At 35.2% G+C, this 21627-nt stretch overlaps 1 protein-coding gene across 5 annotated transcripts in view; it reads left to right on the forward strand.

Moving 5' to 3' along the window:
• DMXL1 (Dmx like 1) overlaps positions 1-21627 on the forward strand; it is an 83170-nt gene that overhangs the window by 43858 nt on the left and 17685 nt on the right. For 3 of the 5 annotated variants that reach the window (XM_027729626.2, XM_039383112.1, XM_039383110.1), the window contains exons 21-33: positions 270-367; positions 1057-1222; positions 1987-2239; positions 3875-4965; positions 5224-5415; positions 6659-6735; positions 6911-7038; positions 8503-8751; positions 9135-9248; positions 17146-17309; positions 18322-18461; positions 18788-18873; positions 20749-20950. In XM_027729626.2, the coding sequence (XP_027585427.2) occupies positions 270-367; positions 1057-1222; positions 1987-2239; positions 3875-4965; positions 5224-5415; positions 6659-6735; positions 6911-7038; positions 8503-8751; positions 9135-9248; positions 17146-17309; positions 18322-18461; positions 18788-18873; positions 20749-20950 (2960 nt within the window). The remainder of the gene's footprint in view (positions 1-269; positions 368-1056; positions 1223-1986; positions 2240-3874; positions 4966-5223; positions 5416-6658; positions 6736-6910; positions 7039-8502; positions 8752-9134; positions 9249-17145; positions 17310-18321; positions 18462-18787; positions 18874-20748; positions 20951-21627) is intronic. The other 2 variants (XM_027729620.2, XM_027729622.2) reach the window with 1 other exon arrangement.

A 21627-nucleotide genomic window follows, 5' to 3' on the forward strand; every position in this document is an offset into this window, starting at 1 on the left:
TTTTGCTATGATTTCAGGAACTGATTTCAGATACAGGGATTCCCATCTGATCTTCCAAAAATCTTCTAGAACTGGAAGAGCATTAACTAAATGATATGAAAAAGGCTCTTGTATCTTCACGTTTGCATCAGACTCATAATGAGAGGAGGGATCTTATATTAAAGAGTAGTTCCGAGCACTTTGGGGTATGGGATACCAGAAGCAACAAGAATCTCATTTCAGATTTATTTAAATTTTGGTTGTTTTTTGCTGTTGAACTGTCTTCACAGGTGGCTAAAGCAGCGTTTCAGCGAAACAATGACCCACTTGACGCAGCCATTTTTTACCTCGCAATGAAGAAGAAGGCTGTTATCTGGGGATTATACAGGTAGGAAACATTCAAGCTGTTACATGGAGTTTCACACTGGTATAATTTTGGGAAAAAGGTTGAATGTAACGGTAATCCAAAAGAACACAAATATTACCATTGAAAGCTGAGGTTTGATTGCTAAATTAGTCATTACAGTCGGTGAGTCATTTCTAAGCTTCATTTAGTTGCTATTTCTGAAGGTAGATGTTTTACATTCTAGTCTCAAAGCTACTGTAGTTTCAGTCACTGCTTAATTCTGTTTTACTTTTGAGGATTAGCAGTGTAGTGTAGTATATGATATGATATAGCATGATATATCTGTCTTTTAGAAAAGTGGTTTTTGTTATAAATTTTACCCTAAGTTCGGGGGACTGAATTATGTCTGTCTTTGAAACGGATGTTTCATAATACACTGTTCACTGTTGCAAACTTCTTGAAAAGTAGTTTGCGTTGTCACATACTCTTAAAAGCTCACCTGGGAAAAACGAGATTTTCTGTATTTGTATCAGGTTAATTGAAAATACCATTAGGTTTTGTATTCACTGACGTTTGTTATTTTTAAATATGAAGCCTTCTCCCAGTGTAGTGACACTGTATTTCCTGTTGTAAAGATCTGTGTAAAATTATACTGGCATCTGAGGAAGTCAAGAACCATGATGCATCTAATAAAATGTATAATATTTTTATCAATTATGTTCAATATGCAGGTCCCAAAAAGATACTAAAATGACACAGTTTTTTGGAAACAACTTTACTGAGGACAGATGGCGTAAAGCTGCATTAAAAAATGCTTTTTCTCTGCTTGGCAAACAGCGTTTTGAACATTCTGCAGCATTTTTCTTGTTGGCAGGACACTTAAAAGATGCAGTGGAGGTAATAAAATGAACTGCTTTTTTGTATTTAAGACTATTATATTGTCCCAAATGTACAAATACATGGAATGTGATTTGCATTTTGCATTATTAGTATGGCCCCTGAAGCTTCTGATGCTTCTGGTTTGTGCTCTTCTCTATCCCCCCAAATTAATGCCAAATACAAAACATTGATTTTTGCATTTTGATTCTTTTTTAGCTGTCATCTTAGTGATACTAAAAAGTCACATAATTAATTTCTCTGTTAATAACATATAATATAATATTATAATATATTATTATTATAATACCTACAATTAAGGGCGTTACCTACCATTATCTTACTTTCAGATTGTCTGCTTAGTCCTTTATGAAGACAGCAGAGTTTTCATTAGGAAATTCGAGACCTGGCATTTTGGCAGTGATGTGTATTAGCTCCTAAAATCCCTTCACCAAACAAACCAAAAAAAAAAGTATTTCCTGGATCTGTTTGAATTAAAAAGTTGTGAGGAGATTCATCTCTGATAATGAAGGATTTGTTCTCTTGAAGCCAGTCGATTTCAAAGATCTGTTGTCATGTCACTTAAACTGAAGAAATGCATATCAGATCTTGCATGTAATAGCTGGCTATGCCTATTCTGCATAGTCCCTGCTTGGTTTTTTTGGGGTTGATAGAATTACTTATTTTAGTCTGAACAGATTCATGTCAATTCCTGCCTTGTGATCATTTTAAAGAGAGAAGAAATTATGAAGTTTGATCTCTTGAATATATTTATTTTCAATTAGGTCTGCCTTGAAAAACTGCATGACATTCAGTTGGCTCTTGTAATATCAAGACTTTATGAGTCAGAGTTTGAAGTATCTAGTACTTATAAATCTGTACTACAGAAGAGAGTTTTGGGAAGTGCATTTACTGGAAAAGAGAGCTCAGGAAACATACACTGTGACCCTTTTCTGCGAAGTATGGCATACTGGATTTTGGAAGATTATAGCAAGGCTCTTGACACTTTGATTAAACATTCTGTTGAAGATGAAGGAGGTAAGAATATAAGTATTTTATCTATTAGATTCGTTTTAACTATTTGTTCCTTTAAGCTGCAGTTTCTTGAAGTATCATCTGAACAAAACCAGGTGTCACGTAGTTCTTCAGAGTGTTAGTAAATAGCTTGCTGTTTAATAACAGATACGGTGACTGTGTTGTCCTTATCTTGTGTCCCATGAACGGATACTTTGTTCTTTAAGTATATGAATATCAAGATAATGTGATGATCCTACAGTGATGCAGTTGTTTTTAAAGCAGCAGTTTAAAGATGGAGAAATTAACTTCATTAGTCAATTTGACTCCATCACAGCCTAAAAAGAAATTCTGATTGCACAGTTACATAGGAGAGTCCAGAAGACAGGGCGTTTTGCAGCTTTTAATCATTGGAAAAATAGTTGAAAACATAAACTGCCAACAAAAAGATTTTGCTATTTAGGATGGTACAAGGAGGCCCACGTGGTGCCTGAAATAGCATGTAGGTCTCCTAGAGCAATTAATTTCTATGTTCACTTGCTAATTTTATAAGCTTCTAAGAATCAATTGTGTTATTTCCTAAAGTTAGTGTTGTCAAGGAAGTTGAATGTTTCAAGTCCCTGGTAGTTACCATGCTAGCTGGTTTCAGTCCTGGCTACTGAGAGAAATTTGAGGGGAACAAATGAAGACTCAAATACTTATAGTTGTGTAATTACTTTTAAAAACTTATTTCAGTTGAAGTTACATGCCTCAGTATAATTTTGGGTAAATGAGGAGTATCGTGTTTGGTTTTTTCTGTCTTGGTCACATCTTTCTGTGTAAAGGAATTTTAAAATGTTACTAGTTTTTCTGTGATCAGTTCAGTGGCTTATTTGTCATGTCTTGCTTTATTTTCTTACTTAAAAGGTGCTCTTTCATTTACCTCTTATCTGTCACTAGTTGTGCCCTAACTCCTGATGAAGGAGAGAGTAAGAGTCTATCTTCTTCTCAGTTAACCTGGACTCTTTGAAAACTGAGTGACTCATCCTGTTTTGGTGCTCATATCTTTTAAGGGTTTTTCTTGTTGTGGACATGAAAATAAAATGCATAGGTGTTGCACTGCTGTGTAATTCATTTATTTGTATGTCATACTGCTACCATTAAGTATAAATGTTACAGATTTCCTAGTTTTATGGTAAGTTTGGTTTTTTTAAGATGTAGACAAAATAAAAAAAACTAATCCAAAATTTTAAAAAAAGATTTTAGCTAAAAATCTTTAGCAAAATGTAACATCTTATTGTCATTTAGAGGTAGATAGTTTAGAAATCTATTCTGAATAGAAAAATGATCTTGTTTGACTGCAGCAAAACTGTCCTTGGTACAAGGAAAAGAAGTGGCATCTGTTTCAATTTAAAAAGTCTTACTTACTGTCCCACTCAAGCTTCTCTTTTTAGTAGTGTTTTGGTTTGGCAGTGTCCTCCCCACCAAAATATTCAAATTATAAAGATGCAAAGGAAGGTGGAAAGGGGGGATGCAGTGAAGTAAACAGTAGAACGAATGTATGAATTAGACAGTAGAATTAATATTAAGACCTGATAGCTTTCTGATGAACTCAGGATTTTGCAGATTGACGTTTCTTATGGAATGGTACATTTTCCTCATGCTACAATCTCTTTTCAGGTGAAGGAGATGGTTCATCAACTTGTAACCCTGCAGTGTTTAACTTCTATAACTACTTAAGAACACATCCGCTCTTGTTGAGACGTCATTTTGGCTCTTCTGATACATCTTCCACACACATATGCTTAACAGTAGAAAATGGATTAGCTGATAAAATCAACCTAGGTGAAAGACGGCTGTTCTTTACCACTGCATATGCTCATTTGAAAGCTGGTTGTCCTATGTTGGCCTTAGAAGTGTTATCAAAGATGCCTAAAGTTGTCAAGAGATCGAAACCATTTTGTAGATCCCCTAGTTTAATGGATACCAGTAAAGATTTCTCACCATCTTCTCCAGTTAAGGAGTTTGAAACGAAAGACCAAGCTTCCAGTGTTGATTGGTCACAGCCAGTATGGAATGGTCTCGGTTCATCTTCAGATTGTTCATCAGGAAAACATTCAAGTTCAACTCTTTCCTTTGACTGGAGTCAGCCAAGTCTGGTGTTCCAAGATGAACCCTTGCAACTACAGACAGACAGTGATGAAAATGATGAGAGTGAAGATTCCTCCCTGGTAATGAAAGAGCTAAGACCTCTGAAGAAAACTGAAAAATTGTGTGAAACAAGTTCTAGCTACACAGAATCTTTCAGTGTAGTTGATGACAAAGATGTTCTCAGTCCATCAGAAGATATCATTTCAGCACAGCTGAAGTTTAGAGCATGCCTGAAAATTCTTACTGTAGAGCTTCGTACACTGTCCACGGGTTATGAGGTAGATGGTGGGAAGTTGCGATATCAGCTTTATCAGTGGCTTGAGAGAGAAGTGGTAGCTCTTCAGAAGACCTGTGATTATAATGTTGAAGTGGAAGAGATACAGTCAGGAACTGGAGTGATGCCAGAGGAAACCACATTATGTGAAAACACTGAAGACACAGCTGACCAGCAAAAAAATGTGCTACGGAGAGAAGACTTTCAGAAAAGACGTCAGTGGCTTCTGAAGTACCAATCTCTCCTAAGAATGTTCCTTAGTTACTGTATACTTCATGGCTCACATGGTGGAGGCTTGGCATCTGTCAGAATGGAATTAATTCTGCTATTGCAGGAATCTCAGCAGGTATGTGGAGGAGCTTAGTTTGTTTTTTCTCTGCTTCAGGTTTGTAGGTTTATTTGAGTGTGTTTTGTATTATTGTTGAAGTTTTCCTACTATAGCGTGCACCTGTTTTATAACAAATGTAAATCTGTTTTTAACAGGTTATGTTTTCTGTAGGTGTTTGCTGTTGTTGTTATTTATAATCCTTTCCCCTCTTTCAGAAATACTTATGTTCCATTTAAGAGTACGTACTATCACTTTTCATTTCTTGCTTGTTTTTAGGAGCAGTCGGTACAGATGCCTTCCAGCCCTCCACCAGAGCAAAGTTCCATACCTCTCCTATTTGCTTGCACAGCTAGTGCCAAAACAGTGGTGGCTAATCCATTGCTACATCTTGGTAATTTAACTCATGATATATTACATGGTATAATAAACCTTGATTCACCACCTCATCCAGATACTCAGAACAACAAGGTATGTATTTTTTTATACGTTTTGTTGTTGTTGTCATTGTCTAATTTGCTAGTCGTGAATTTTTTTCAAACAGCGTGAAAACTTTCACCTGTGCCTTCCTGTGACAAATAATAAAACTGTGAAACGTAATTATTTTCTCTAGTAATTATCTTGAGCTAAAGCGATGTCCACTGATTTATAAGTTGTTGTTGAGGTGCTGAGCATCTGGTTAAGCAAGCTGAAGAAGATTAGCCTCTCAGAACTGGATATTTGTCCAAGATGACATCTGTTCTGGAAAACATGTTGTACTATACTATCACCATCATATTTGTCTTATATATATGATTATAATTATTATATTTGACAATATGATCATTACTTCTGGTAATTCCCAGACTGAAGTAAAATGAAAGTTTGAAGAATAAAAATTTATTATTGGCAAAGTGCAGTAAACTTTTTTGTGAAACAGTATATATGTTCATATAGTAAATATAGTATTTTTTAAAATTATATTTCTGTAAGATTTGTTCTATCTTTAACCTTTGACTGGAAGTGAAACTTAAAGTGTTAGGTTAAGTCTTTCCTAAAGTTTTATATGTGTCAGGTCCCAAATCATGTTTGCTTTTATTAGGGATTTCTAGAGAACACTTAAGAGATTTGCTTGTTCGTTGGAGGGAACAAGCAAATAAATATTATAAACCCTTCATGTTTTAAAACAACCCTTTTGATCAGCAGATTCTAATTTTTTTATCTAAATGTGGTTTGTGATACCTTAAGAAAAGTATCAGCTATGTTAAAAATACTGATCAGTGCGATACTGAGTAAATTGCCTGTGTGTACAAGAGTTGTACAGGAATTGATCAAAAGCTAAGCTGCATTATTGTTTCATTCTGAAGCAAAGTCTTTGTATTCTGAGCCAGCATATTGCTACTGTCTTAGGGTGTAATTACTTATGACTGTTGTGTAGAGGTTTATTACATTGCTGTTTATTCATTGAAAACATTTCAGCTACAGCTGAGCTTTGATATGGGTTGATGGGGTAAGGGAATACTTCCCCTTCCTTTTCATTCAAAGTGAACTGATTTATCTCAAATAAATTCTGAAGTGAAATGTGTCTTTTTAAGTGTGTGTTTATACCTTCTGTATTCAGTGCTTGTTTCACGCATGTGTCATATGTACGCATGTGTCATAGTTTGAGAAAGGCTATCATAGTAACCATTGCTCACTCTGACTGTAATATGTTCTGTAAAACTTTGTCTTACAGATATATGTCATGCACACCTTAGCAGCGTCGCTCTCCGCTTGCATCTACCAATGTCTTTGTGATGGCCACAGCTACAGGTAAAGGTTAGGAAAAGTGCTTTTTAGAGAACCATTGACACACTGTCTCACTGTAGTGATCGTAATTGGTAGTGCACCAGAAGGCAGTGCTCACACTTGCCTCTGTCTAGAAAGAACTTTGAATAGTTGTAACCATAATATTTTTGTATAAATTTCTCACTTTCCTGTTTCACAGCTCATTTCAAGCAAATCAGTTCACTGGAACAGTGTATCAGACAGTCCTGTTAACTCAGCGCCATTCTTTAAGAACAGCAAGCTTAGAAGAAACAGTGACTCCAAATACATCACCTGCTCAGTGGCCAGGTATCTGGAGTTGATTTATTTCTTTCCTCTTAAGGAAAACCGAGTTATCTGGATCCACTCTAAGCGCATGTAGCTATGCTCTGGATTTTCTAGTAGTATTTATAACAGCTGTATGGTAAAGTTGGGTTCTTTGATTAAAATTTTGTCTTTTTTTTTTTTTTTTCAAAACCTCTAAGTTAATGCTTCTGGTTATTCACTAAGTCAAGTTGGCTCATATTGCTTTCTCTTGCTAAAAATGTTAGTGGGGGTTCTAGTGAAGGGCAAGTAAATGGGAAGTAAGGTGAAGTCATGTCCTGTGTTCTATTTGCTCCTCCTGGAGGCAACAAATCAGTCGCACGAGTATTGTACTTCCTTACTCCTGAAAAGCTGTCTTAGTTTGTGCTCCAACTCAGACTTTTGAACTAATTGAACTTATTGAAAATGAGAAGTTTATAATAAATTAAGTTTTTCTATAGTTCTAAAATCCGTGTTAGATTTCAGGTAATTCTTAAAGTATGTTAGTGAAGCTGTACTAGGGAGCTACGTTAGAGGGAGTGTTAGCAATGTAATATATGCATATGTACACATACATACACATATATATGTATGAGCTTCAGTTTACATCACTAACTTTACTGTAAGTATAACCAAGAAATATGCTTACTTATTATGGGATTTGTTTTTTAAATCAGAAAATTTCACACTAAAAATATTTTTGGAGAGCCTCAAGCAGTCTTTGTGTTTGATGTCATGCTGTCTTTTCTTTTCTGCAAAATGTTCTGACACTAAATCTACAAATTTTAGAGAGAAATCAGATTGTCATCTGTTTTCTCCTTATTTCATTAGTTGTAGAGTTAAATTTCTAATGAACGGAACATGGAATTGTTAGCAGTTTTTCTTATAAGTGACATTACCTTGAACTGATATCTCTGTTTTTTTAATAGATTCACATGCTCTATGAGCAAATTAGAGAGGATGACAAAAAAGCAGAATTATTTGGCCACCACTATTTGCACTTTCACTTGTGTGCACAGTGTAACAGTTGAAGCCACATCTGAAACAACAGCTTTTTGTGGGAGCATCAAAACACAAGATAGTCAGTACTTGAGTGAAGGAACACTTGGCAGACAGTGTCTAGTTAAAATTGATGCCCATGATTTTTGATTGGTTTTACCACTGTAAAGTGAGAAGACATAATTTCAAATTACAGTGTTATGCTGTAGTTATAATAAGTGAAAAATGTTATGCATTTCTTTAACTGTTAGTCCAAAACATAAAACTGAAAAGCTATAATGAATTGTTAAAAATAAAAAGTATACCTCTTTCTCCTGGAGTGTTCAGTTTCATCTAAAAGCTGGAATCTTTTTACACTAGAAATTACTAAGTAACATAGGTTGCTAGTCAAAATACCCTTGATAATCTGGAGTATGCTCACAAACACATATATGTGCTTTCTTAAGGAATGTATTTATTTTATGTAAACAGGAATGACAGCTCTAATACGTCTCTTGAATTCTGCTGGTGAGGAAGCCCAACCAGGTCTCACAGTTTTACTTTGTGAAATTCTAACTGCGGTCTATCTAAGTCTGTTCATCCATGGCCTTGCAACACATTCTAGCAACGAGTTGTATAGAATTATAGCTCATCCACTGAACGACAAAATGTGGTCTGCTGTCTTTGGAGGAGGAGCTCATACACCCAGCAGAGGACAACAGCAAGTAAAGACAAAAACTGGTTAGTTCTCTTGTTTGACTTATATTGTCTTCTGGGATTTTTAAGAAAATTATGTGACTGCTGAAAGCTTAGGAGTAATTGCTTTAAGTAGTTTGTATTCAGTAAGAATTCACTGTGGTTTTAGGTCCACACAGAAAAAGAAGGATCTAAAATTATTGGCATAGATATTGGGTAGAAGTAGTGAGCAGAAGTGAATGCTAGTAAAATAAGATTTACAAGTAGCACAGTTGCTGTAATGTGAGGGAGTTAAGTTGATCTTAAAGAGAAAGTTTCCAGTACTGTTACAGCCAATTTTTTTATGTTAATTTTAAAGCTTTCCAGTTCTCTCATAACAGGTGTATATTCCCATTTTACAAATACAGTATGTTTTCTCTCTTTGACAGGTAGGCACTTCCCAATGCCTAGCCCACATCAGGTAGTAGTGTTCTCCATGGAATGCGTGGGGTTTTCCAAATCCCTTACCTCCTTCAGTACTCATAGTCCTGCCAAATCTTCAGGCAAGATAATAGATTTAGTACTAGGCCTCTACATGCAGTTTGCTATGCGTGGGGCTTTTTTGCATATGCAGAAAGACAGAAAACCTTCTGTTTGCAAGCCATGACATCAAAATTTAAAGTTTTGTAATTAAAGCAGCAGTTGAATTGGGCCTTTTTTAAAAAGAAAATTGTCAATGCTGTTGTAGTCTTCCTACTAATTCTTCATTTGAAATTAATATTAAATATAAAATTGTTTTGACCATGGTTTGAAAGGATCAGAAGTGTTTCATATCTTTGGAGAGCTGCTTGTTTTGCTTTTTGAATATAAGCATTATTATGCATGTGGATTTCTAAGTGTTCATTCTATACATTACAAATGTAAGGTGTCTTTTTGATATTCAAATTTGATATTCAGAGAACCTTTTAGGAAAGTAAACATTCTTGAAGTTTTAAAGTCAGATGATGATAAATTTTGCTGAAGTCCAGAATTAATTCCTGTAATGTTTTTCTCTTTGGTACAGTTTTGTGCATTTTAATTTAGTACTATAAAACCAAGAGCAAAAATACTGCAGATTATGTGATTTTTTTAAAGGAAGATTTTCTAAAGATAAATTTACTTGTTGGCTTTGAACATCACATCTAAAGACATATGTAGAGAGATAAAATACAAGTTTATATAATTTTTGTTATTTTTGTTATTGATATTAGATGTATGTTACATATAAAAATGCCTTACCTTGTATTTAAGAAAAACTGTAAATGTGATCTGTTTAAATACCATCTTTATCAGACTTCTGGGAAGGTATTTTCAGAGTAGAGGTCTTTAATCAAAACGGAGCTCTTATTCCAGATCTGATCAATTTTTTCTGTGGTATTGAACAAGTATTTCTCAGTATCACTTTGGTAAGGTAAATATGTTTACCATTACAGAACTGTTAGAAGCCATAACTTCTTTCATTGACAATTCTGTTTCCTAGATGTTGGTAACTATGTGTACTAGGGTGTGTTAATACTGCTTCTACCACTGCTTTAAAATGATAAACGTTTTTACATAGAAATGTGTTCTGAAACATATACTAAATGCCTGTCTGCTGTATGTTTTTCTTAAAGATGAATGCTGGCTGTCTAATTACAGATTTAATAGAACTGTTGCTGCAAGAATCAAGAAGCTCTTGAAAGTTTCTGGGGAGAAGGGACCTCTTTAAATACTAGTTTGTAGGGATAATCAAACACTGAAAAAAGGGTCTAGAGGGATTGCAAAGTCTTCATCTTTGGAGTTACTCAAAAGCTTGAACAAATGCCATCAATTAAGTTAGCCCTGTTCTGAGCAAGAGGTTGGACCAGGCATCTTCCAACCGATGTAATTCTAGGATTCTGTAGGTTATTATTCGTTTTTTAATATGTGTTTATGTAGAGCAAATTTGGGGGAAAAAATTCTTGGAGAAATATCTTTCTCTGTCACTTTTTAAAAAATGGTGGAAGAAGAAAGAAAAAAAAGTAGACCCCCAGAAATAGACGCCCAGTGAAGCAGAGCAGTAGGATTCAAATCAGCTATATTTTTGTGCCTTTACGGTCATTTCTTAATTTTTCTTCTGACACCCAGAAACAAATTCTGATAAGTGCCTGGAATGCTTGTTCGGGTCAAGTATGGCATGTTCTTCCACAGTATTATTTAGATGTTTTTATAGCTCCTCATTTGGTTATGCATAACTAGACTCCTTTCTCTTATGTTTACTTTTAGATTTTTGTGAAATGTTTCCACTCTCAAATGGAGATTAAAAGCCAAAAATTTTTAACACTAAAAATTCTGATGTAATACTATATGTCCTACATGTCTTCTCCTTGCCTCCCCTCCAATCCTTAAGTATATATCTGAATTGGCATGTTGATCTCTAAGTTTCAAATGTATTTTAAGAGATCATAACATTATGTACGGTGCTGACCAATGTGATTTCCCTTTCTGCTCTTTGCTTTAGTGGACTTGAGCATGTAATAGCTTTGGATATAAAATTTCTCTTCAACACAAACTGAAAAAACAGAAACCAAAAACTTGTACCTGGTAGTCTTATGAAATCTTAACATCTATTAGGAATTAATTTCTATGAAAAACTTGTTTTATTGCCTCTGTCAAGTAAAGATCAGACAAAGCATAGCAATTTGGAGCATAGCTTTTTAGAGCACTATACTTTCCAGCCATGTTTCTTGGTTTTGCAATTGCAGCAAATGATTTTGGCAAAGAGGGCTAGAATATGACGTTTTGTTTTCCAAGATGCAGTTATCATCTGAAAAATAACCCCGTTGTTTATTGTAGTAGATCTTTTCAGATTTGTATTTGCCATATAGTTTCTCTTAAAAACTACCCTAGAAAACCATTACGTAATTTAAGTCTATATAGAGATAGTAAGTTGTCTATCATCCAGAGGGTTCTTAAGGAAAAGTTTGAATTTTGGTTTAAGTTAGAAATCCATAATTTCATTTTGTATATTCCATGCTGCAAAAGCAGGTGAAATGTAGAACTGCTTTCTAAATTTGAGTATTTTACCAGTACACTTTATACATTTAAAGTTGGGCTTCAGATGTAGAAAATCAGAAATCTAAAAATACTTAACTATTCAGACAAGTTATTTTTCTCCACTGAGAAGTTTTAACACAAATATAATTTCTGAGTACTTTGGTAGGGAGAAATGATGACGTGTCAGCTCTTACTATGTTGAGTTCTGCCTGACACGTCAGAGGTTCTGACAAACAGATGCTTAGATAATGAGGATGTGCACATAAAACTTGTCCATAGGATAGTCAGTTCTGCTGTCACTCTTACTTACGTCTTTATCTTGTTTGATCCTCTGAATTAATTCGTAGCTCTTGCTTACTCTTCACAAACCATTATTCCTGTTCTCTTAGAAAACAAATTGTCATTAGAGATGTTACAAATGTCTGACTTAGAGTAACAGGCCATGTAAGTCAAGTTTTTCTTAGGTCATTGTAAAGAAGGAAAAAAATCCAAACAAACAAAAAGCCCCCAACAAAACAAAACACCCCACTCCTTACAACTTTTGCATTTATCTGCTTGCTTTACTTACTGTGAGGTAGGTTTCATCACAAATCTAAAACAAAACAACAAAAACTGAACTTGCATTAGGAGTGCTTCAGATTAGATCAAGCAGTGCTGTGTTACTGCACTCAAGTTCACCAGCAAGTCAGAAATAGTAAAAAGCCTTAGCGTTTAGACATTATCTTCAGGAATTGCTTAATCTCAGAATAGATGAAAGAATACAGATTCCTCAAGTTTTAAAACCTTCCAGCTTATGTAAGGTAACAGCCATGCCAAACTACCCCTTTTTAATGCAGAACTCCCTGTGATCCCATTAGTAATGAAATTTTTGACATGAGATTAATTGCCTTAAGTTCCAGAATTAGAGACTGCAATGTTGGGCTTTTTTCCTTATGGTGCTTTGAAGTACTGAGTGCTTTATTAGTTGTGTGGTCTTTCTAGTCTATATTTAAGTCTTTGACTTCTCACTATTACTATCTTATTCTTGGCTAAGTCGGCTTTTAAAACAAAATAGAAGTTTGACTTGAAGTATTTGCACTGTAAATGATAGAGTTTCTTTAGCTCAGTGGAAATAGTCTTGGATGGTCAGGAAATGTCTTGGAGGGCAGAAAATGTCAAGAAAGTTTGTGTATGCCACCAAGTATTTTGTTGTAATAATTTAATTTTTCAAGAGGTTTCCCTTCACAATTTATTGAAATGCCACAATGTGAATAATTGTATTATTGTTGTTATTATTGTTGTTATTATTAGTATAAATATCTGAGAGTGTAATATATACCTTGTTTTAAGCTTTTTAATGAATCACCAAACTGCGTCTTAGGGAACTTTAATTGTAATTGCTCCTGTTGATTGGAAATTCATTAAATTCAGCACTGTGGCCACACGAGCTGTAGCCTGTAATCAGAATATCATATCAGCTTCAGGGTTTATCAGCTTAAAAAATGCAAATTCTTTCTATGTTTGAAGTTGAGGTATGGAGCAGTGTAGAATTTCACCAGGCTGCTGTTCTAGTTTGCTTTTATAACTTCCCAAAGAATTGCAGAAATCTGTGCAGGGCTTAAACTTACTGAAATGATTCAAGGTGTGATTCAAAATTGGTATTTCTTTGTAGTATCTTTATTATTACACTCTGGTTCTGGGCTTCAGCAGTGCTGGTACTTGTTGATGTCTGCAATCAAGGAGGATGCTTTTGTAAGAGGAGAGCTTCGTAATTTCGTATATCTTCATTAAGACTTGTGTTTTTTGTAAGGTGTTGATGTTTCATACATGCACACAGTCATCAGTAAAATACAGTAACTCTGACTTGCGTTTTAGTTTTTGTGGAAGTTGAGCCTTTTAGCTCTTCCTGGGACAGAAGGGAGGCAGCAGATCTTTTGACTATCATTGCGTGTATTATACCTTGGCACAAATTAAAGGATTTTCCTTGTCTGAAATAATCCAGTATTCTTGAGAAATAACATAAATTTTACATTTGTCTTATAAGTAAAATGTGAACAAAGATGAATGCTTTAAATACAAAAAAAAACACAAAAAAGGGTTTTAACTAGAAATATATGACAAATTTGAAAGTGAATGTAATTTGTTATCTGAAATCCCAAATGACAAATTGGGATTTTTAATGAATTTGTTATTGTATTTAATTTTTTTAGAATGCATAAAAAGAAATCGGTGTTTGTAGTTGGTATTTCAAACCCCTTAGATGGTTGTACTTTCATTTGCCTTAAATACTGAATTTTTTCCAATGGCTGGCAGTGTTCTTAAAAATACAAAGAATGATCCAACGGAAGGAAATAAAGTACTGTTTTAAAGTAAAATATTTGCTTTTTGAATTCTGCTTAAAAAAACAACCTGCAGACATATACTTGCTTATTTCTGCATCGTGCAACACGTGCTCCTTATTTCATGCTAGTGAATTTCTTTTTCTTTGAGCAGTTGCTAAAAATTCATAGTGATGCATGTGCATGCTCTTTCTTAACTGGTAAGCTTTAAATAATGAATTGAAAATTTTACTGCAGTTACTGCATTTTTGACTTTTAGTACAGGTAAGTGGATTTCAAATAATATCCCTAACAGGATAAAAAAAAAATTATGACACAGTGTAGTAGTGCAACACATACTGTTATGATATCCCTATGTTAAGATGAAAGATGAGATGTCTTCATCTTTTATTAGATTCTATACGTAAATTACTTTGTAGCTGTCATGGTTTAACCCCAACCAACCACCAAGCCCCATGCAGCTGCTCGCTCACTTTCCCACCAGCAGGATCGGGGAGAGAATCGGAAGGATGAAAGCCAGAAAATTCCTGGGTTGAGACAGATGGTTTAATAGGGAAAGCGAAAGCTACACACACAAGCAAAACAAAACGAGGAGTTAATTCACTGCTTCCCGTGGGCAGGCAGGTGTTCAGCCTCTCCAGGAGAGCAGGGCCCCCTCATGCATAAAGGTGACTTGGGAAGACAAACACCATCACTCCAAACATCCTCCCTTCCTCCTTTTCCCCCCAGCTTTATATGCTGAGTGTGATGTCATATGGTCTGGAATATCCCTTTGGTCAGTTTGGGTCACCTGTCCTAGCTGTGTCCCTTCCCAACCTCCCATGCACCTCCAACTTCCTCAGCCTGCGTGGCAGTAGGAAAAGCAGAAAAGGCCTTAATTCAGTGTAAGCCCTGCTAAGCAATAATAGAAACATATCTGTATTATCAACCCTGTGTTCAGCACAAATCCAAAACACAGCCCCATATGACCCACTGTGAATAAAATTAGCTCTACCCGAGCCAAAACTAGCACAGTAGTTCAACTGCTTGCAATGGTAATGAATGTTCATCTTCATACATGGTCAGAAATCTTTTTGAATCTCCTTGGAAAAACATGTTTTTTTCTTGTTCAAAAATGAGCAGAAATTATGAAAAAATTCCATCAGCTAGTGTGAGTACAGAGAATTTGTCCATTTGAAAAAGCATAAAGAATCGTGAGGTATAAAAAATCAGAAAGTTTTTTTTTTAAACAATCCACTTAAATCTTACGTGAGTTGGGATTAACAGTTGTCTCAGTTTGTGTTAAGAGCAAGGAAGTCTTATACATGGAATATAATTGCTATTTGTGCTATTTTTCTTTTGTCCAGAGTGCTAGACCTTCTGTGTTCAAGTGATTGGAATACCCATAAGAGCTTTGAAGGAAATTTTTTGATTCTTTTAAGCATCTATCAAGAATCAAAAGTCTCCTGTGGATAAAACTTAAAAAAACAAAAAAAATAAGGGTATAGGAAATACTTCTTTGTAGTAGTTCACTCCAGGAATGCATAGGTGTGCTGGCTCTTTTTTTGCCATCCCAAGCATTATCAAGAGGAGAAAGTAATTTTGGAGGCTTCAGCGGTAGTTTTGAGGGTTAATTTTGAGCAGAAGGGAATTGGAAAGTTAAAACGATAAAGAACCCATTTGTATTTATGATGTTCGATTTAGTTCATCCTTGCAAACAGTTTGGCCCAACATGTTGATGCTTGTACTCAGTGACAGTAACATCCATTCTCCAGGTCAGCTCTTTTAGACTGCAGAATTGCCATCTAGGATCCTAATTATTACTGCTGCTAGGTCAGCCAAAAACTTTGATCATAAGACAACCCATATTGCCCTCTACTGAAGAAAAAAGACTCGATTAAATAAATCTTGGAAATTTCATGGATTCCAAGAGGAAGTTCAAAAAATCAACTTCCTTTTTATCCTAATGTTTTAGCTTTCTATGTTTTTACTTAAGTCTTGAACCCGTTTATTTTTTCACTATAGAAACTAATCTTCATGCCTTACATATATCTACTTGAAAATAAAAAAACCCCACCTTTTACAATGAAGTAGGAAATTGATTCAAGTCCCTTTTGTTTGTTATGAAAGTGAGTGATGGTCAGCATGTTGTATCAAGTCTCCAAATAAAATTTCTTTTCTCCCTTGTCCCTTTCACTTCAAATGTGTTCTGGAGAGCTAGAACACTAACTTATTGCTCAGGCACAGTGACAACGGGTATCATTCCTCCTCCACTAACACAAAGGCTGTATTGGGATATTCACCTAACAAGGTCCAGAATGATTTCAGGTTGTTAGGTGATATAACTGCATTAAGCTTGGATAAAGTATTTCCTTGAGTACTGTAATCATCAAGAATGTAAGTCAGATAAATCTCCCACAGACACTTCTTTTGTGTGAAAAAAGTCAATGTTGGGGCAAGCAAGGGGACCTCTCTACTCCTAGGACTTAGGGTGTTACTACAAATAATTAGTCCTTCCCTGTTTAATAAGATATATGTCAGATTGCATTAGTTTAAACGGGATCTTTCATATTTGCTGGAGAAATGTATTGGGACATAGGGATTTAGCAGAATTGTACCATTTAGAAAAAATACAGACCTCTACTACAAGGAGACATGGAATTAAAGCTTGAGTAAGAATGGCAAGAATGTATATTGCTTACATATTTGCAATATATATTCTGAAAGACAAGACTCTTGGCTTGTCTTAAAAGCAAGCATTATCAGTATTCAGTAGTTCTTATTAAAGTGATTTAGTTTTGTAATATTGTTGCTTGAGTAATGATATTTGTCATCTTTGTAGAAAGAGAGCTTGTAATGCAGTTATGGGTGTACTCTACTGTTCTGTATTATTTGTGCTGGGAGTTTTCATGTTCTGGAGTTCAAGTTACGTATCAGTTTTATGTATTTAAGGATCAGCATTTTCTATTTTTATTTGTTACAGAAACGTTAAAATTTTGAAAACTTGTAATGAAGATTTTTACTTTCTGTTATGAATCCCTTCATTAAAAGCAATAGGGAGGTAAAACAGATGGTTTAAAGCAACATACTGTATTTTCTTTTTCCATAGATGATGGAGAGAAACAGCAAAAACATTACAGACTTCCATCAAAAACCTCACCGAAAGAGAGTTCTCAGTTGCCTGCATTGCCATTGGTAGACCAAGAATTTCCATGTCACAAAGAAAGATTTATCCCTCCTGAGCTTAGCATCTGGGATTATTTCATTGCAAAGGTAATTTTTTGCTATTATGACAATTAAATGTCTTCTGTCACTTCTGGACCGGTAGTTTTTCTTATCTTAGTCATTATTCTAGATATTGATATGATAAAACGTGCCGGGTTTTATTGCTCGCATTTAGCTTTTTCTAAAACACAGATATTTCGAAAACATTAAATAGATATTTTGAAATAGCTTTCTTAAAAACTGTTGTTATTCAGTTAATTTGGTTTTAGGTAATGGTATGAACAAAACATGTTTTTTATTCTTGCAGCGTACTAATGTGTAGATAGTTATGGGCCAGCTATTTAGGTGAACAAGGAAATGTGAAAAGCTTTTTGTCAGCTATTTCAATTGGATGAAATGAACATGTAAGCTTACTAGAAATCAAATTATATTGCCTCCTGTTAAGTCTGCTGTGGCAGATCTTTCTTTGTAGAAAGTTACGTAATGGTATACGAGTACGTAATGGCACATTTCTGTATCATATGTTAGTTGTACCAGCAAAATAAATATGTCAGTTGTATTTTAGGAACAAGGACAAAAAAGAAGTTGCAAATACTGAATAAACACAGTGAGGCACCAATAGTAGGCTGGCCATATATTGAATTCTGTAGGGAAAGGATAGGATTTTCTTGGTCTTTTGTCCTCTTAGCCCTTGGAAGAACTAGAGACAATATACTCAGTTTTTGGCTTCTCTCTGACCAGCTTGTGTGTCCTACGTCTTGTTTGATATATTTGACCTATAAATATATGAATAAAGTAAAATAAGAATTGGAAAACTGTTAATGTTTTCAACATTCGAATTTTCAGTAATATGAAAAATAGTTAAACTGTTTAAGCATATAGTGCTTATGGACAATTACCCTTTTCATGAGGTACAAACTCCAAATGTTACTAAATTGAGTAAGATGACGTGCCTGCATTTTTATAAAAAGCATTAAATATTTTAACAATTCAATTTTTAAAAGGTAATTTAAAATGAGATAAAAGAAGATAATTTAAGGAATATTGTTTAAATTTTCAGCCATTTCTTCCTTCACAAAGTAGAGTGGAATATGATTCAGAAGAGAGCCAGGAAAGTGATGAAGATGATGAAGACATTGATGGAGATGTGTGTGCATCAAATTCATGTAATCAAGAGCATTCTAATTCAAATTCTTACAGGTAAGTAGCTTTAGAATGTAAGATCTTCTACAATGTCTGCTTGTATTTCTGGCCTTTTATTTTTAAGTTAATACACCAGTTACTTGATATTTCATGGGAATGCATTATTTAGACTTAGTAGTTAATTTTTCACAATGATTATTGTACTCAATATAAAGTATAGTGACTTTTGAATTCAGAGTATCTATAATATTCTAAAATACGGGTTTTAGTTTTTAGTAGTTTATAATGAGGATTTGAAGCTCTAAATTTAAATCCTAATATTGATTAAGTGAGAAAAAATTATTTTACTATTAGTAAATGACTTACTAGTGCTTTCTTGTTAGTTGGTCACTGATGAGATTGGCAATGGTTCAGCTGGTACTTCACAATTTGAAGATTTTCTACCCTTTGGCTGGACATGATCTTTCAGGTAATAAGCAGCAGAGTTGTTTCTTTATACCTAATTACCACACTTTAAATCAGTAATATGTTGAATAATATACGTATAATGTAGCTTTATTTTTAGTTCAAAAGTTCTTAATTTTTCAGTGATCTGGGAATAAATGTTTTGATACTCTTTATCATACAGGCATATTTATGAAATAATATTGTGGGTGGATAAAATGAATGGGTGAAAAGGAATGCTCAGTAGTTAGCAGAAGTCTCTGCGTACTTATGTTTTCTTTGCCTCTTAGTCACATAAGAATGTTTACAATATGTATTTCTTGGTGGAAACACTATAGGCTTTTTGTAATTCAAGTAACAACCTTCCTACTCCTTGTTTCATAGATTTGTAGAACCATGAAATGGTTTCGGTTTAGAAAGGACCTTTAGAGATCATCTAGGTCCAGCCCTGCCTACCACAGGACAGGGACTCTTTCACTAGATGGTGTTGCTCAAAGCTTCATCTGACATGACCTTGAACACTTCCTGGGATGGGGCATCGACAACTTCTCTGGCAACCAGTTCCACTGTCTCACTATCCTCATCATAAAAAATGTCAACCTTATATCTAATCTAAATCTCCTTGCTTGGTTTAAAACCATTACTCCTTGTCCTATCACTACAGGCCGTGGTAAAAAGTCTTACTCTGTCTTTAACTTAAGTCCCTTTTAAATATTGAAAGGGTGCTATAAGGTTTCCCTGGAGCCTTCTTTGGTCCAGGCTGAGCAACCCTAACACTCTCAGCCTTTCTTCACAAGAGGGGTATTTCAGCCCTCTGACCTGTTTTCATGGCCCTTCTTTGGGCCCACTCCAACAGGTCCCTGTCATTCTTACACTGGGGTCCCCATAGCTGGGTGTGGTGCCCCAGGTGGAATCTCATGAGAACAGGTATGAGGGGCCATATTCCTTCCTTCACTCTGCTGGCCATCCTTCTTTTGATGCAGCCTAGGATGTGGTTGGCTTTCTGGGCTGCAAGCGCACATTGCCGGCTCCTGTACAATTTTTCATCCACTGATATCTTTTAAGTCCTTCTCCGCAGAGCTGCTCTCAATCTGTTCATCACTCATTCGGTTTTGGTGCTGGTTATTGCCTTGGCTCAGGTAGACTTGTCCTTGTGTAAGCTTGGAAGGTTCACATGGCCCACTCCTCAAGCCTGTCAAGGTCCCTGTGGGTGGCATCCCTTCCATCCAGCAGATCAACTGCACCTCTCATCCTGGTGTTACCTGCAAACTTCCTGAGGGTGCACTCACTACCACTGTATCACTGTCACAGATATGGAACAGTACTAATCCCAGTATGCATCCCTGAAGAATGCCACTTGTTGCCAGTGATCTCCATTTGGACATTAAATGTAACTCTTTGGTTGAGATCATTCAACCAGCTCCAGCCATTAGATAGTCCATCCTTATTGCTCCAGTTGAGAGGTAAGGGTGTTGTGTGGGACTATGTCAAAGGCCTTGCAGAAGTCAAAAATAGAGGACATCCATTGCTTTTCCCTTGCCTGCTAGTGCAGTCAGTCCACAATAGAATGCCACCAGATTAGCTGGGCGCAATTTACCTGTTATGATGAAGGAATGTCATGTTTCTCTCATCACCTGCCTGTCACCTATATGCCTTGACATAGGAGAATCTGTTCCAATATTTAATTTTTGTCAGCATTGGAGAAGTCTGTTCCTGTATTTAGCAGTGATAGCACAAAGCAGTTCATCTTTTTGTATTTGTAAATATCAAACTGAGGTTTGAATAAAGCTTAATTGGGGAGATACTGAAATAAACTTCAGTCTTCAGCTGCCGGAATTATCTTTGTCAAGATCATAATGGAAAAGAGAGGGTTTTTATTATTGTTTACTTGTCTTTCTAGAGCTTCCAGTTAGCTCCCCAATATGCCATGCAGTTTTGAAAACTTTGCAGCGCTGGGAACAAGTTCTTCTCCGACGTGTTGAGCTCTATGGGGGTCCACCTCAACATTATATTTCAGTTCATGCTTCTGAAGATTCCCTAGCTGCTGGTCCTGCATTGCTTCGCCATAAAACTTTACTTGAGCCTACAAACACTCCTTTCAGGTGAGTCTAATTTATATAAGTACTGACTATAGTATCTTTAATATAAATCAAGCATTAGATTATTAGTGCATGTGATAGAATTCAATAACTAAATGCCAGTTTTAAGATTTGCTCTAATCCACTGTGAGATGGTGGGTGCACATCAGATTTCATGCATCTCTGATCCAGAGCAAGATCAGGAAAACAGTTTCTAATTTTTTTAAGTTCTTTTATTGAAGCTTAACATATAGATTTTTAGTGTCTTTGGAAAAGTATGGTTGACAATAAACTAAAGAATAAAAAATTTGCCTTAAGAGGTAATTAAGGATTAGAGACAATGAATGAAATAATTGCCCTACCTTTGGAGGTAATGTTATCACATTCTTATCAGTATTATTACCTAAAATCAGAGAAGAAATATTTACTATTTGTAATATTTGCATAGTTATGACTTCACATAATTGCATGTTCAGCCAGAAAAGTGTGCTCAGTTTCTTAAATTATAATTTTTTAAATAGATATCTGCTTTTTTAGTCTTACTGTCACCTATGGATTGCAGAATCAGCAAAAAGTCTGTCTTTTTGTTGTAAAATATCTTACTGTGGTCATACTTAGTTTTAGTAATGTGACTTGATTAAAAGGTCACAGTTTAACATGTGTCTGCCGTCTGATATTTTTAAATTATGATTTAAAGCAGT

The sequence above is a fragment of the Pipra filicauda genome, unplaced genomic scaffold, assembly GCF_003945595.2.
Source record: "Pipra filicauda isolate LSUMZ 115617 unplaced genomic scaffold, ASM394559v2 scaffold29_size4552773_pilon, whole genome shotgun sequence".
NCBI lineage: Eukaryota > Metazoa > Chordata > Aves > Passeriformes > Pipridae > Pipra > Pipra filicauda.